The sequence below is a fragment of the Amblyomma americanum genome, chromosome 7, assembly GCF_052857255.1.
Source record: "Amblyomma americanum isolate KBUSLIRL-KWMA chromosome 7, ASM5285725v1, whole genome shotgun sequence".
In the NCBI taxonomy this organism is placed as follows: domain Eukaryota; kingdom Metazoa; phylum Arthropoda; class Arachnida; order Ixodida; family Ixodidae; genus Amblyomma; species Amblyomma americanum.
This window is the reverse complement of record NC_135503.1, coordinates 92,031,268-92,047,216: the sequence shown is the minus strand read 5'-3', so window position 1 is coordinate 92,047,216 and position 15,949 is coordinate 92,031,268. Positions and strand designations below refer to the sequence as shown.

The 15,949-nt window shown below is 48.1% G+C and overlaps 2 protein-coding genes across 4 annotated transcripts in view; one reads left to right on the top strand and one right to left on the bottom strand.

Moving 5' to 3' along the window:
* LOC144099401 (uncharacterized) overlaps positions 1-5,216 on the bottom strand; it is a 37,794-nt gene extending 32,578 nt beyond the window's left edge. The window contains exons 1-2 of one of the 3 annotated variants that reach the window (XM_077632665.1): positions 5,065-5,199; positions 3,600-3,739 (exon numbers count right to left, since the gene is read on the bottom strand). The gene's annotated coding sequence lies outside the window, so the exon portion shown is untranslated. Of the gene's footprint in view, positions 1-3,599; positions 3,740-4,437; positions 4,458-5,064 lie in introns of those variants that run through there. The other 2 variants (XM_077632663.1, XM_077632666.1) reach the window with 2 other exon arrangements.
* A 250-nt stretch (positions 5,217-5,466) lies between these two features.
* The window catches only part of Rpn7 (regulatory particle non-ATPase 7), a 29,570-nt gene continuing 19,087 nt past the window's right edge, over positions 5,467-15,949 (top strand). Inside the window, exons 1-6 of the mRNA XM_077632662.1 lie at positions 5,467-5,705; positions 7,336-7,541; positions 8,335-8,480; positions 9,927-10,146; positions 13,281-13,389; positions 14,141-14,309. Coding sequence (XP_077488788.1) covers positions 5,564-5,705; positions 7,336-7,541; positions 8,335-8,480; positions 9,927-10,146; positions 13,281-13,389; positions 14,141-14,309 — 992 coding nt within the window. The 5' untranslated portion in view covers positions 5,467-5,563. The remainder of the gene's footprint in view (positions 5,706-7,335; positions 7,542-8,334; positions 8,481-9,926; positions 10,147-13,280; positions 13,390-14,140; positions 14,310-15,949) is intronic.

Here is a 15,949-nt window from a genome sequence, read left to right as displayed (position 1 = left end):
GATGCACGGTGTATCCTCACATGATGCCCAAACAGAAACTCCCTGAAAACACAGAGGGAGTAATTTTTGCTCGCGTTTTTCATGTGTTAATTATACGATCCTGACATAATGGTATTCTTTAACTTTTAGCAATGCTTATCTTACAGTTACAATAAAAGTGATATTTCTATAGAAATCAGCAGCATATGCGATATGCATGCAGCGAGAGCAATGGCTCCTGGTTTTATTATGATTCTTTTATCAGAGTGGGAATGGACAACCCCGAAATTCACTCAGTGGTCGCTCCTCTCGAATGTTTCCAAATGCGTTTTGATTACAGGAGGCTAGGGGCCAATCCACTGGTAGCAAAATTGTTCTCGCTTGAAAGGCACACAGGATATAGCTGCTTCTGCATCTGATTGAAGGAAAAGGTGCCTGCTACGCCGTTTCTTGTCTACAGTAGATTTCAGGTTCCCTGATAATTGTCACGGCTGTAGGCTTGATGTGTGGTTGCCGAGGAGGACGAAGTTTATTTGGGCACTGTTGTAGGCAGTAGCCACATGCAGTGGCTAGGCCATCTGCATGGCTTGGCTTGGCTGCGCTGCTGCGCGGTCGCGGAGGCTCGCGGCGGCTGACATGCGTCTCAGGCGTCTCGTGCTCGTGCTGGGATTCACCTGGCTGGAATAAAGCTGTCCGGTTGGCGTCTCAATGGTCCTGCTTTCCTCGACTCAACATGGTGTCCGAAGTAACGAAATTCCCACAGTAAGCCCAGCCAGGGCTGCATCCTCTCACTCAGATACCTATCTATGGTGGCACACGTCACAGCAGCGTCTACGGCCTGGACTACGCAGCCAGTACATGACGTCCTTCATCATTCAACCGCCCGAGGCCTTCTGCTTCATGACTCCTGCCGACTGGCCGAAATGGAGGAAGCGGTTCGAGCGTTTCTACACGGCGTCCGGACTCTGCGACAGGTCAGGGTCACACCAAGTCAACATGCTCCTTTACTTGATGGGCAACCAGGCCGAGGACGTCTTCAAAACTTTCAAACTCTCCGGTGAGAACGCTCAGAACTTAGAAGTCGTCCTAAAGCAGTTCGACAGCTCCTTCATACCGCGGCACAACGTCATTTTTGAACGGGCACGCGTCAACACGAGGGCCCATAACGACGGCAAATCCATGGAAGACTTCGTAACTGCACTTCACACGCTTTCCGACCATTGCGAGTACGGCACCCTCCTAGAGGAACTGGTTCGAGAAAGACTGGTCGTCGGCATTCAAGACCAGAAATTGTCAGCAAGACTGCAACTTAACGCCGATCTTACTCTTCAGAAGGCTCTTGTGAGTATCAAGCAGGTCGAAAGCATTCGTCAGCAGCAAGTGGAGCTTCACCGCGAAACGCTGACCGTCAACAAAGTTGCATCAGGCAGACAGCAAGTCCAGGCACCCCACGAACGCTGCTCATGTCAACGACGGCCGAGAACACTTTGAATCAAGGCGACATTCGTGTCCAGCTGACAGCATTCCGACATTGTGTCGTTGGTGTGGGAAAGAACGACATCCGTGTTCATTGTGCTCAGCGCAGACGCAGGGGCTGCCCCGAAAAGGGCCACTACGCTTCTGTCTGCATGTCACGCCGGGTTGACATCGTTGAAGCATCAGGACCCGACAGCGAAGGTGGATTTCTCGGAGCCGTCTCGTCCTTCGATACGTCGACATGGGAGACAACCATCCTCGTGCAAGGCCAACCTGTCAAAATCAAGATCGACACAGGTGCCGACAAATCCCCCCCAAATCCCCGACAAATCCCCCCCCCCTACGACTTTCAGCATGCTCTGACATCAGCCTCCGTTGTCCGTAGCTCCTCGCCAGCTCTACAGTCCTGATGGGAGACCTCTCGCAGCCAAGGGCGTAGCGCGTCTTCAACTCGCCTACCGTGGACATGAAGCGCTCCAAGACGTCTATGTCTATGTGCTGGAAGATGTCCACACTCCCTTACTTGGCAAACCCCGCCATCAGAGACTTGCAGGTGCTAACCTTCGTCAGCGCCGTCACAAAGAAGGTGAGCCCAAGAGGAATTTTTTACGTTGTTTCAAGGCCTCGGCAAGCTACTAAGAGAACACCGCTTTCGCCTGCGTGAAGGTGCGAAACCATTTGCTTTGAGCATCCCTCGTCGCATACCTATTCCACTCTACACGAAAAAAAGGCTTGAATTGCAGCGAATGGAAAATATTGGCGTCATTTCACATGTTGATGAGCCGACTGAATGGTGTGCACCAATGGTGTAGTCCAAAAACCAAATGGTGATGTTAGAATTAGCGTTGACTTCACCGAGCTCAACTGTCATGTCCTATGAGAGTGGCATCCGATTCCCTCTGTTGAGCATACACTCTGGCTGCTCCATGGAGCCAAGGTGCTTTCGAAGCTCGATGCCAATTCAGGGTTCTGGCAGATACCACTCAGTGAAGGCGGCAAGAAGCTCACTACTTTCATCATGCCATTCGGGAGGTTTTCCTTTAACAGGCTTCCATTTGGCATCGCATCGCTCCCGAGCACTTCCGTAAGCAGATGTCAAAAATTCTGAAAGGTGTCAACAGAGTTGTGTGTCATATGGACGACATCCTTATCTGAGGCTCAGACGAGACACTCAGCACTGTTCTTCAATGACTAACTGAGGCAGCCGTCATGCTAAACGAGAACAAGTGCCTGTTTCACATCGACCAGCTCACGTTCCTGGGTCACAAGCTTGACCAGCAAGGAATCAAACCGGACGACAAAAAGGTTGAGGCCATCTTAAAGATGAACAGCCTGACCAACAGAAGCGAGCTGCAAAGGGTGCTTGGGATGGCAACCTATCTTGCCTGCTTTGTCCCCAACCTCCATGGCGTGCTCCAACCGTTCACTTGCTTGCTGTCAAAAAGGCAGGAATTTCTTTGGGACATCCCTCAGCAGCAAGCATTTGACAAGTGGAAGCGACTACTTTCGTCTCGCCCAGTGCTAAGGGTGTACGAACCTGCAAAGGATACAGTAATCGGTGCAGACGCTTCTTCCTATGGACTGGGGGCGGTGATTTGACAGAAATAGACCAGTGCCAAGTTTTCGGTCATCGCTTATGCCTCCCGGCTTCTATCTGACACAGAGAAACGCTATGCGCAAATAGTGAAAGAGGCTTTTGCCTTAGTTTGGGCTTGCGGAAAGTTCAGCGACTATCTCGTCGGCAAGTCCTTCACACTCGAGACCGACTACAAGCCGCTGGTACCAATCTTTATGTCAAAGAGTCTCGATGACCTTACACCCTGACTACAGAGGCTCAAGATGAGGATGCTGTGGTACCAGTACGAGGTGGTGTACGTCCGTGGGAAAGACCTCCTTGCCGCTGACATGCTTTCCACACTTCAACAGACCGGTGACAGCGAGCTAGAGGGTGACGTCAAAGCTTTCGTCCGCTGTGTGAGGACAAGCCTTCCCAACAAGCAGCACTGCCTTGAGTGGCTTAGAGAGTCCCAAAAATCAGATCGCGTGTGCTTGTATCTCCGAGAACTCTGCAAGAAAAACTGGCCTTCCAGACGGGATTTGCCCCTTGAGGTCAGGCCTTTCTATGAGCATCGTGGCCAACTCACCGTAAAGGACGATCTGCTACTCTACGCAGCCCGGGTGGTTGTCCCACTCACGTGCAGGAACGAAATTTTGCGTCTTCTGCATGAAGGCCACTTCGGCATTACGAAGACGCAAGCTTGTGCCAAGGACACCGTTTGGAAGCCTACAGTGGTCAAAGGCATCGCAACCACGATAAAACATTGTCTAGAATGTGTCAAGACATCCAGCAACCGAAAAATGACCCTTCGAAGCACCGAGCTTCCTTCAAGGCCATGGGAGAGAGTTGCAATGGACCTGTTCTTCTTCAATAGCCATTTGTGGTTAATCGTGACTGATTATTACTCCAGATATCTGGAACTGACTCGTCTAGAGAAGCTATCATCTAGTACAGTGATCAATCACTGCAAATCAATTTTCGCCCGCGTTCAAACACGTCACATCAAGCCCACAATCCCCTCAAAGCAACGGACTCGCTGAGGCTTCGGTTAAAATTATCAAAACTTCAATGAAGAAGACCCAAGACCCGTACCTGACCCTCTTGTCCTACACGTCAACTCCATTGAAAAATGGCTACAGCCCCTCTGAACTATTGATGGGGAGGCGGTTGCGGACAAAGATTCCTCTGACTCCCAGCCCCTTCACTGTCTCTAGCTGTATATATCTCTAATCCTCTTTTCTAAATATATTTCTACCCGTTACATTGTATATACGCCTTCGATATGCAACTGGCACTAGTAGAAATCGATCCGCAAGGTTTGTGCGAAGTCGCTGCTGTATTCGGTCTCTCTTCACCACCGAAAAAGAATGTTCTCATAAGAAGGATAGATTTAAACCATTTTGCTTTTCTCTGCTGAGACTTACATCAGCGGATGACAATTCTTTCGACGAAGTTCGCTTACTCGACACGCTGAAGATGCACTTGAAAGTACAGCCAGTTACAGCGCGCTCTCCATGTAAATAAATAAGCCAGCGACTACCGCGGCGCGCTCCGGAGGTAGAGGGGGCCGCCAAGTGAGGCGCAGTAGCGCCGCCGCCAAAGCAAACTTTCTCCTCAGTTTTCGGAGCCAAGAAGAGTTGTACAACAAAATGGACCATCGCCATATCTGCTAGACGATGGGCGAGTCTGGCACGCTTCGAAATTTTCTGCCGTGCATCCACACGTCGTCTAGCAGCAACTTCCAACCTTCTACTCATCCTGCTCTGTTTGCCGAACCTTTGCCGTTCACCGTCAGCGCACAAGTACCGACCACTTCACATTCGGAGCACGCGGCTGAGTTTAGCTGGTCGGCCACCGTTCAGATTTGATACCGCCAGCGATACAAGAGCCACCTCAGAAAAAAGCACACGAACTAACGGCCCTAAACAGCTCCGTTTCAGGGGCCACTTCACTAACGACAGCCCCAAGGCCTCGTACTATAGCAAAACGGGCTCTTAGCAAATGTTTGTGTACGAAACACCACCCTTTTAAGAAAATAAAGAGGCGCCTACCTCGAACTCGTTTCAAATTGACGGCTGGTCCAGCGGGATGTCACCAACACTAACAAAAATCCGGCGACGACGCAGCGTCCAGTCGCGAGTCGCGCGCTGTCTCTTTTTGAACGCGGACACATATGACAATGGGATGGGCACAGCAATGCAAAAAAAGATCCCTTCTGCAACGATTTGTGCAATGGCGCTAGTTGTGTATCAGTTTTTAAGGCCACTTTAGTTCAAATGTTACTTAATATTAACTGTAATAAGATACTTTTAACACCTGTTTTATTAATATTTACATTAATTTTTAATTTTAAGCAAAAATACTATTGGCGCTAAGACCGTCTTGCCGCTTCTTACCTCTTTCACCCTACCAAACCCTGCTGATACTCGTACGTCTAGGCTGGTCTCGACATGGCGTAACGTTTTCCATCTCTCTAGGCGTGGAGGCGTTTTTAGTGGGTGATTGTCGTGTATGCGAGCGCGTCGTGTGCCGGATCAATTTTGATTCATCATGCCGTTGGAAAATTTGGAAGAGGAGAGCCTGGAGAAGAATCCCAACCTCGAGTTGGCGCAGATGAAGTTTGTGCTGGCCCATCATGATCCCAAGAACGACAAGCTCAAACAAGACCTCATGGCTGCGATCACTGAGCACAGTAAGCGCCTGAACTTGCTCTCGGTTGGTCAACAGTGCAGTTTCCTTCGCCGGCTTACTCGTGAAATGCCGTCGTGATAACAAAACGCGCGAAACACTTTCTCGTGAAAGCGGTATATCGAGCACCTGTTGCCGCTTGCGAATGAACCTCGCGTCGTTTTGGGGAAAAGTCCTGTCAAAGTTCACTGAGACTTGCGCTGGCATAGGATGAGTGTAAAAAGTCCATAACATTCAAGAAATACGATGCAGCTAAGCGTCACGCTGCTCGTGAAACGTGCAAACCATCTTGACAGCGTGGTCATAGTTGCTAGTTAGTATAAGTGTGCCTTACATGCAACCTTCAACAGCGCGACTTATTGCAATGACTCAGCTGGAAAAGCACCATCGATTCTTTGCAGACTCCGATGCTTGCCGTAAAAGTTCTCGAGCGTTACTATTTGCCGATTATCTTTCCGTTTAAATAGCTATTTCCTTTGACAAACGTACTGTACCTGCACCGGTCAACATGCTCACCTCTCAAAACTTCAGTCATTGGGTGCCCGTCGAAATAAACATGCCTCACTGAAGTTGAGATGCGTGGTCACCAAGTGTTGGTTTAACGAGGTTGAACAGTGAAAGTTTGCTGTGAATCTCGCTGTATATTCATGAGGTTAAGTTTATGTGTGGCATGCCAGGTGCTTTCACTGATTATGTTGACGTTTATAAATTAAACACTCATGGGGAATGCATTAATACTACCAAAAGTCATGCAACAGTGAAATCTCTTCAGCGACCATTGGCTTTGGGTTGCAGCTCTTTATTTGAGTCTGTAAATGTAAAATAATGTGTCCATTGAATCAATACCAGATAGCCTGTATATGATTAACTCATTGTCTGCAAACACGTAGTCTCACAGCCCAACAGTTCCTTCACACATGAGATGCTTCTAAAGTTCCTTTTGCAAAATAAGTATTCTGAACTCAGTTGCAGAGTGCACAGGCTTGCCCGGCCTTTGTTTTCTAATAAAATCTGTGAAATAACTCATCATTCAGTCCAAGTGCTTCAGCTTCAGTCATTAGCAGTTTAGAACTTTCTTGTGTGGGAGAAACATTGAGGATGGGTCTGTAAGCGTGCTCATTTCTTATCCTACAAGGTGATGCTGCCCTTATAACTCTTTCAAACACATTTTGAGCTTTTGCTGTTGAGGTGGTATTGATAACACGAACACGTGGCCACCATGGTGAAACATTTTAATTCAAAAGGAGCCTGCAAGGTCTGTGAGATGCAGCCCATGAAGACAAAAGGTCGGATGAAGAGGATAGACAGAAGTGATAGTTAACAAATGTGTAACCTGAGTGCATACATAGCAAGTAACAAGGTACTGGTAGTCTGGACAGTTTTCGCCTTCATATACCTACTAATGCTTTTGCATTAAAGCAAGAATTTCAGAGCCACCGTGGCTACTACAACAGTTTAATGCGTTTTCACATTCATCTATTAGTCACTGGCTGCAAGGATAAAGCTTCACCATGTGATGATGGCAAAAAAGGATTTGGCCTGCTTTGAGGCTGGACAGATCTACTCGTCCAAGCAGGATCCTTTTGCAGAGTCGCCAGCTTGATGTCTTATGGCGCATCTTAACTTGTTTGCAGACATGGCTCCTTTCTACGAGGAGACCTGTGCAGAGCTTGGCTGGACCGTAGACCAGCGTCTCCTGAACAACATGAAGACAGCCAACACTGCTGAGATTGCGCGGCTTGACTCTGCCATCGAGGATGCCGAGAAGAATCTGAGCGAGATGGAAGTCCGTGAGGCCCACCTGGCTAAGGCCGAGTACCTCAGCCGCATAGGGGACAAGGTGCGTTGCTGGCAGAAAGATAAAAGTTTCCAGCACAAAGTTACAGATTTGAATCTCAGCCGCAGGAGCTGCGTTTTAATGGAGGAGAAATACAAAAGCACACCCATACTGTACAATGCCAGTGCACATTGCAGAACCACAGGGGGTTGAAATTAAACTGGAGCCCTTTATTACAGGGCCCCTCATAGCCCACATGCACCTTTGAAACGTTAAACCCCACATAAAATAATGTCAGAAAACTTTCGAGGCTGTAAAAGGAAAGTGCAGAGCTGATTTTTTGGCTAGTAGACATTGGACATAATAGTAGTCACATGTGAGTACGAAAGCACGAGGGCAATGGTAGAGAAAATGTGCACCACGTTATGCATTGTAGTGTCTGTTTTCTCAAAATGGAATTGGCTTGGGCAGGTTGGTAATTCATTGTAACACAGTAATCATAGTGCGGGAAGAACGCAGGACAAAGACGAGACGGGGCAAGCACTAACTATCAATACAGCGGATGTCATTGCCATCAAGCACTTCTGTGCCTATGCAGTACAGGCAGGGTGAATCTCCAAGAAATTGTTGCTTTGTTTACTTCTTCCTGTATGCTCTGCCAAGCTCTCTTTTGATTATGGGGAACTGGCAAGACTAACAAGTTGCTGTGAAGTGCATGACTCCCTCCCAACTGCAAACTCTGCTGTAGGCTCTGAAAAGGCAGAACGAGGTGTTTCAGTGCCTTCGAAATGCAGTACTAGCTTCTACACGAGGTTTCGTTCACACTTGTGGTGCCCGCCCTTGCTTGTGCTGTCAGGAGGCAGCACTGACGCAGTTGCGCAAGACATACGACAAGACAGTGTCGCTGGGCCACCGGCTTGACCTGCTGTTCCACCTCATCCGGTTGGGGCTCTTCTACCTCGACCATGACCTCATCACCCGCAACATCGACAAGGCCAAGAGGCGAGCATTGTGTTTCTCAAAGGCACCCCCCTCCCCCTGTATCACACCCTCCTGGACTGGCTTTTGTACTCCTCTGTTTGTGTTGTTCTTCTCGCTCCTGCACATTCTGCTTAAGCTCCACACTTGCTGATCCTCTGCTGTGCATCCCTCTTCTCTTGCTCCGGCCCAATCTGGCTTTCTTGCTTCGTCTTTGCCTTTCTTACTCCCCATTTCAGGAATTGTGCCATCTTCCAAATGTAGTGCTTTTGCTGTTCTGCTGCCTTCTCGAAATTCTTGTTGCATGCTGCTTGTCCATCCGGGCCTCTTTTTCCTCCTCATTTCAGTTTCTTCTCAGCTTCACGCTTTTGTCGTGATGTTTTAGTTGCTGTTTCTTGTTTCAGGCACTGGTTGCAGGTTCCCCAGCGCCTCCCTCGTCTCCTTGAAGGGCGCAGTATTGACAGCCAGCGTGCTGACAGAGCAGTGGTGTTCTCTGAGGGGTTTTCTGCTGTGACAGAACTTGAGTGGTTCTGGAAAGCATGGCTGGCAACTCTGCATGTAGTCAATGTTTTTACTAGGTCGTATGATCAAGTTCCTGCAGCCCTATCCGAGTGCGCCGTGGTAGATGTTGAGTGGCGCATTGACCTCACTATTTAGGATTGCCAGAGAACCAGAAGTGCAGACTTCACCTGGCCACAGTTCTTGCTGGTAACACCAGCGACTTGTTGAGTGGCCGTGATACATCTGGCAACCGCTGCATTTGCTACCTTTGTCTGCATTGGATCTGTAGTTTTGGAAGTAAGTCACATGGCCATTGGTGACAGACACTCTGCGTCTTTAAGCCTCTGCCAAAAAAAAAATATGGGGAGCGCCCACTGAGGGGACTTTGTGGCTATCGTGTGTGCCTGCTCAGCCCAAGGATGTGGGGTCGAATCCCAGCCTTGACAGCCACAACTCGCCGTGGGCAAAATGCAAGAATGCCAGCTTCTTGGGCAATGTCAGTGCAAGTTAAAGGGACACCGAGGACAGACCGAAGTTGACGTGTATCCATAGATTACTCTTTTTCAATGACAAAGAGACTACTTTCACTGATAACGGAAGCTGTTGTTTTGTTAGGGAAGGTTGAAAAATTGAAAGTGTTGCCACCACGATCTGTTCTCACAAACAAGCAGAAATTTGTGATGACAGTTTTCTATGTGCGAATCCCTGACATTAGGCTACGCCATCATCCATGGTGTTGAAATTTGGAAAAGTGGAAAGAGCCATAGAATTGATATTTACTAAGAACAAACCCTAGGTGGAGCGGTCCTCAGCTCCCCTTTAAAGAACTGCAGGTGGTTGAAATTAATCTGGAGCTGTCCACTGCAACGTCTCTCGTAGCCCGTATGCATTCTTTCGATGTTAAACTCCATACGATTGATGTCATATACGAGGAGTGCTTCTGTCGCCAACTATGCACTTACTGTACAGCCTGATCGAGGAAGGCGGTGACTGGGACCGGAGGAACCGTCTGAAGGTGTATCAGGGCCTCTACAGCCTGGCAGTGCGGGATTTCAAGGCGGCGGCCGCTTCTTTCCTGGACACCGTGTCCACCTTCACCTGCTATGAGCTGATGGACTACCAGCGCTTCGTCACCTACACCGTCCTGGCCAGCATGATCTCCCTGCCTCGGGTGGAGCTCCGGGAGAAGGTACCCTTCATCATCATCATCATCATCATCATCTGCCTAACTACGTCCACTGGAGGACTAAGGCCTCTCCTGTATCTCTCCCATTAGCCCTGTCCTGTGTTCCAGCAGACTTCATAATCTCATCCACCCACCTGAATTTCTGCCACCTTCTGCTATGCTTGCCTTCTTTGGAGCCCAGTCTGTTACGTTAAAGGGGCTGCGAAACACCGCTTGAACGGATGCCGGTTACCCTTCAGATAGATTCTTTATGTCACAAAGATGCTGACTCAAAAAGAATTATGAGAATCGATGCATAAGAACGGGAGTTATTCAATGAAGAAATTTCAAAATAAAAGCAAACAAAATGCTGCCCTCAACTCAATTTTCGCGCAGCTTCCCATTCCCACTTCACTCTCCCAATGACGACACTTAGTGCGACCAATCAAAACAGCCTATCTGCTCACATGGCGGAAGTTTGCACTCCATGGTTGCCTGTTCTCTGTAACTCGTTCATGCCAAGGCTGGCAGTGCCGTTTGCATGGTTACAACAACCATGTGAACGCCCAGCTGACCCAGCGATGCTTCATCGTCACGTCGACGGCGCAGAAGAGAACACTGGTCAATGACGTTCCCTTACCTATGGATCCGAACTCGAGCGCGAGATACTGCGACGGTGTGACAGCCTGCGCAAGATATCAGACACATTTAGCATAGTGCATACCGCTACTGCTTACTGCCAACCATCGCCCGTCGCTCCTAGCGCGCTGGTTGGTCACAGCGAGCAAGGAGCGCGCGCTGTTGAGAACGTGGCGCCATCTGGCACCGCCACCCGGTGATCCTCTACAAGTTGACGATGCGCACTGCCTGTTAAATGTGAAACGAACGCTTTAGAGTGCAATGGCTCGATCGGATTGATTCCGCAAAGTCGCTCTCAGATACATAGAGAGTAGCCATAAGTGTTGAGTGCTAGGTCGTAGGATGTTTACAGAGAGGCGCAAAGTCCTTCGGTGCAAAAAGTAGCCAGAGCCTCTGGTTGTGTATTTTTGTTTTACTTGCTTTACAGTGCTTTTATCTAGGGCAAAAAAGTTGGTTTTGTTAATGTAATATAAAACACAAAAACTTGACAAGACATATCTCTAGTTATTAACACAATTTGCAGTATATTTACTCTTTGTCCAATCATCATGCTCCCACTAAGTGATGTCATATCCGCTGCTAAAAACCGCCAGTGTATGGTGACACTGTCAGCGCCACGAATTTGTTTTTGCGAGCAGTATATGCGGTACTACCGGTGCTAATAGCATCACTATAACTCATTCTATGGAACCAACAGGCAAAACAGTGCACTAAAAATGTGTTTCGGGGCCCCTTTAAAGATTAACGTGGCAAATAAAATAGCCACTTTGGTTAAAATTTTTCATTTCATATTTTTTTTTTTTTCATAATCCTCGGGTCTTCATCTATCCTGTGACGAAAGGTTTTGACAAATATGCAGTTCAAGTTTAGAAAATGGTGTCGTTTTTTTTTTTTTAATGCCTGGTTGTCGAAAATTGTAAATGAATTGCACTTATGATGGTTCCAGCACATTGCTGATTCTATGGGCTTCCAATGACAGAGCGCCACCATCTTAGCATTGCCAAGAAGAGGACAGGCCAGAGCTTGCACTGATTGCAGTGCCGCATTTCTCTGACCAAAAGCAAAAGCATACAAGGTGATAAATGAGGAAATCGAGGGAATAAAATTTAAGGTTGATTTTTTCAGCTTTCACATTTTCGGTGGTTGCTATATCACTCATCTCTGGATTTCCTAATGAACCACAGTAGAGTGATTCCCTTTGTTACACATGAATCCCGAGATGTTGAAGATTGCAGTAAAGCACTCGGTTTTTCTATGTACGCGTGCAATTTTATTTTTGTAAGAAACATTTTTATGTAAATATGCATGCTTGATTTGAGGTTTAACGTGCCAGAGTGACTCGGCTATGAGGGGCGCCGTAGTGTAGGGCTCCAGATAATTTCGACTGCCTGGGGTTCTTAATGGGCTCTGACATCGCACAGTACACGGGCCTCTAGCATCTAAATTAATCTGGAGCCCTCCACTACAGAGTATCTCATAGCCCATGTGTTGCTTTGGGACATTGAACCCCACAATTTACAGTTTTATAAGTGATGACGAAGACATGGTTCATACTGGAGTTCATTGTGTAGCTTTTGAGATTGGCAAGTTCTTGTTTTTTAACGCTACGCCTTACCTGGCGGGAGTGAAAAAGCATGTTGCCAAACGCAGCCTGCCGTTTGATTTACAAACGGTACACTTGGCTCCTAGGCATAAAGGACATTCAGGAACTCTGCAGACACACCAGCGTGGCACTAGCCAGAACACAGATGTGAGGACAGATAAAACAAATGCTTCATGCTTAACATTTGTGCAACAGAACAATTTCTTCTTTTTTTTTCCTGTGCTGTCGCACTATGAGGGTCTTCTCTCTTTATTTCACTGTATCGTTATTGTCATTCAGGAGGGTTATTGTTAGAATGTTTGAAATCCATAGCTTATGCTTCTGTCTGGTTTTGGTCCAAGAACTAATCTGAGCTCATAAGCGGATTCCGATTGGACATCATCTCTTCTGGGAAAGAATTTCAGTTGATTGTGAACAACACTTGGAGCGCTTGGTGGGGATGAAAGAGAATAGTGCGGTTGGCCACCATCCTCGCAGGAGGGGAGATAGGGAGCACATTCACAAACACATTAGCACTGAAGAAGATGAAAAGGCACAGCACGGTGGCATATGGCCTCGCTAAACACTGCGGGCAGTAGATGTGCTGGGACAAGCCTACTTTTATATTTTCGCAGTGCCTGGATGCTCAGAGGGCAGGAAAGGCATCAGCAGTGAGGAAAGATTAGCTTTGACTGTGTTTCGGGGGCACTTGAACCTGTGTTTCTTGTAATATTGTAAATGTGGGCAAATCTTGCAGTGGTGCACATTTGCAATGGACCAACATTTGCCATGACAATAGGGAGAGATAGCTCTTCTCAAGAAAGATGTGAAGCTGTAGACTGTTTGCTGTTAATACTCTACTTTATCTCTAGTGTTGCATCCTGACTTATTCCGTAGGCAAAATTTCTTAGTTCTCTCACCATGCTGTGTCCTGCAGGTCGTGAAGGGGTCCGAGATCTTGGAAGTGCTGCACAGTGTGCCCGACATCAGCGAGTACCTGTTCTCCCTGTACAAGTGCCAGTATGCCAGCTTCTTCAGGAAGCTCGGTGAGTTGCTTTGCTGTTTTCCCTCCGACACTTGCGGTCTTGTGCGGGTTCCCTCAGTCTATTGCCTTTGAACCCCTTTTTGTGCGTTAACCAAAAATTTTTGCCAAGCCGAGACTACAATCCACAGTGCACGACTGCTTCTGCATTTTCTAGTTGATAGCTGGAGCTCTTGTTGTTTTGATCACTGTTCATAGCTGCCACTGTGAATGTGTTGCGAGACAGTATAGAGAAACTGCTTCATTTTCTATGTTGGCCTAGCAAGTTGAACCTTGAAAAAAGAGCGTCCGTCATTCAGGGACCTCTCAGGTCGCCTCATGCCATGGGGTGCTCTCGTATCTCGTGAAATGTGACAGTAGCTCAGCTATATAACACGAGTAATGTGACACGACATCATGCCACGGAGTCAAGACCAGGTTTTGTACACCTCTGGGGGAGAAAGCGAAGGGAGATGCTATTGGATATCTTATGTGAGGCTTGCAAGGATGGAACTCTTATTCATGGCTGCCAACAGTGCAGGCAAACGTTCCTAAACAAGAATTCTGTGGTTGCTTCGGAAAGCCACGAAGCATCATCCTAATTGTATTGATTGCAGAACACACTGCTTCAGCTGTGAAAAGAACTGTAGCGCAGTTATTGCTGACTCAGCTCATGCCACGCATTCACAATGGCAAAGTCGGCAATTCACAACTGCCGACTTCTCAGAACCTCATAGAGGAGTGCTGCGGAGGAAACACTTTTCGCACGTTTTCAGCACATGTGGAGAGACTCCTCCAGCGGGACCGGCTGTGGGCTCCGCACGCGCGCTTCTACGTGCGGGAGATGCGCATCCTGGCGTACAGCCAGCTGCTGGAGTCTTATCGCAGCCTGACGCTGCAGTACATGGCCGACGCCTTCGGAGTCACCGTGTCCTTCATCGACCAGTGAGTGTCCGCTCAGCGCGGTGTACCTCAAGTTTTATACACAAAAAATTAGGCCTACAAAAAGTGCCTTTTCAGTAGTGGGTCATGTCCCGGTCATATTTGCCACCTGTTACTGCGCTGGGCAAAACAGGGGAGCACATAAATTGGAACTAGAAATAGCACTCTGATAATGTATGCCTCTAGAGAAGTTGTGAGTGGATGTGCAAGCGGTGCTCCTACGTTTATTTGACGATTTGTGGTTTTAGTCAAAAATATTTCATTTTTATTAAGGTCAGATGTTTCTGGAGCATTTACTTCTGTTGACTAAAAATGACAATACAGTTAAAACTCGATTTAACGAAGTTGAGGGGAGCCGTGAATTATTTTGTTAAATAGAGAACTTCGTTAATTTGAATGAGGCATTTCTTGGGCACATTATTCAGTACATTCGATTACAGTAAAACCTCGTTAAAACGTACCCGCTTAAACAGTACTTTCGTTTTAAAAGTAGTAAAGTCAAGTCCCCGACTGAGCACCCATTGAACATAATGCATTTTGCATCCGCATAAACCGTACCAGCTTATCGCGGTCGTATCAGTTAGCACGTACCATTTTCACTTTTCGTCGCACTCGCGCGTGACGAATTCACGCCGGTAGCACCGACCCAAAGGACGGTTCGGCTAGCGGCGCAACAATCTTCCCTAAATACCGCCGACGGGACAGCAAGCCACACAGCTAATGACAAATTGGCGCCAAAGTTGGTAATCATACAACTAGCGCAATCTTTGGGGGTCCGTATGGTCATCGTCACGACCCCCCGCGCTACTTTCGAGTGGGTAGCGCCAACACCAAGACCGGCGCCGCTAGCGCGTATGAAAAGAAACAACAAAAATTCTTACTCGACAAGAAAGGCCCGAGGGGACTACAAATTTATTTTCCGCCAAAGAAGTCGGTGATCTTTGCCTGCGTGCGCTTTGTGAGCAACGGCCGCACCGATTTCTCGTAGGTCTGAAGTGCGTCCAGCGCGTCTTCCGTCCCCTCGTGTGCGCCGGCAAAATGTCGCAGCAGATCGAGAGCATCCATCACATGACCTGGTGTCGGCACGGGAGCTTCGTCACCTGCAGGGTCGTCGGCAGCGTCTTCAGCCGTCACTCCCTCCACGCTTCCTACAAGCCGCAACATATCGGCATCAGTCAAAACTTCCGTTGTGACTGCGTTTGCGTCGGCGTTCACGTAGTCTGAGAAACTTATGCCTGTGGGCACTTCATCCACTGAGCGAAGGTGTTCCCAGGCATCTTCATCCTCGTGCACGGCGCTCGCGCAGTCCGGACCAGCTTCGGCAGTTTCAGGGCCTAGTGTACCGAAACCGGCAGTCCTGAAGCAGTCATCTTTCCCTTTCAATATTGTGGAGAGAGTACTCGCTGGAATGCCATGTGATGCAGCCACGTCACATTTCTTCTGTCCACTTGTCACAGCACGAATTATGTCCGCTTTCTCGTCCAGGGTAAGCCTTTTTCTTTTCTTGCAGGGCTCCATCTGCTAGTCAGGAGGGTTAGCGGCGCGCTTGCTCGCACACACCACGTCCGCGTTCACGATAGCAAGGCTAGACTGATGGAGGCCTAACAAGCTGAGCTTGACAAAGACGTGCGTTCAAAGGCACA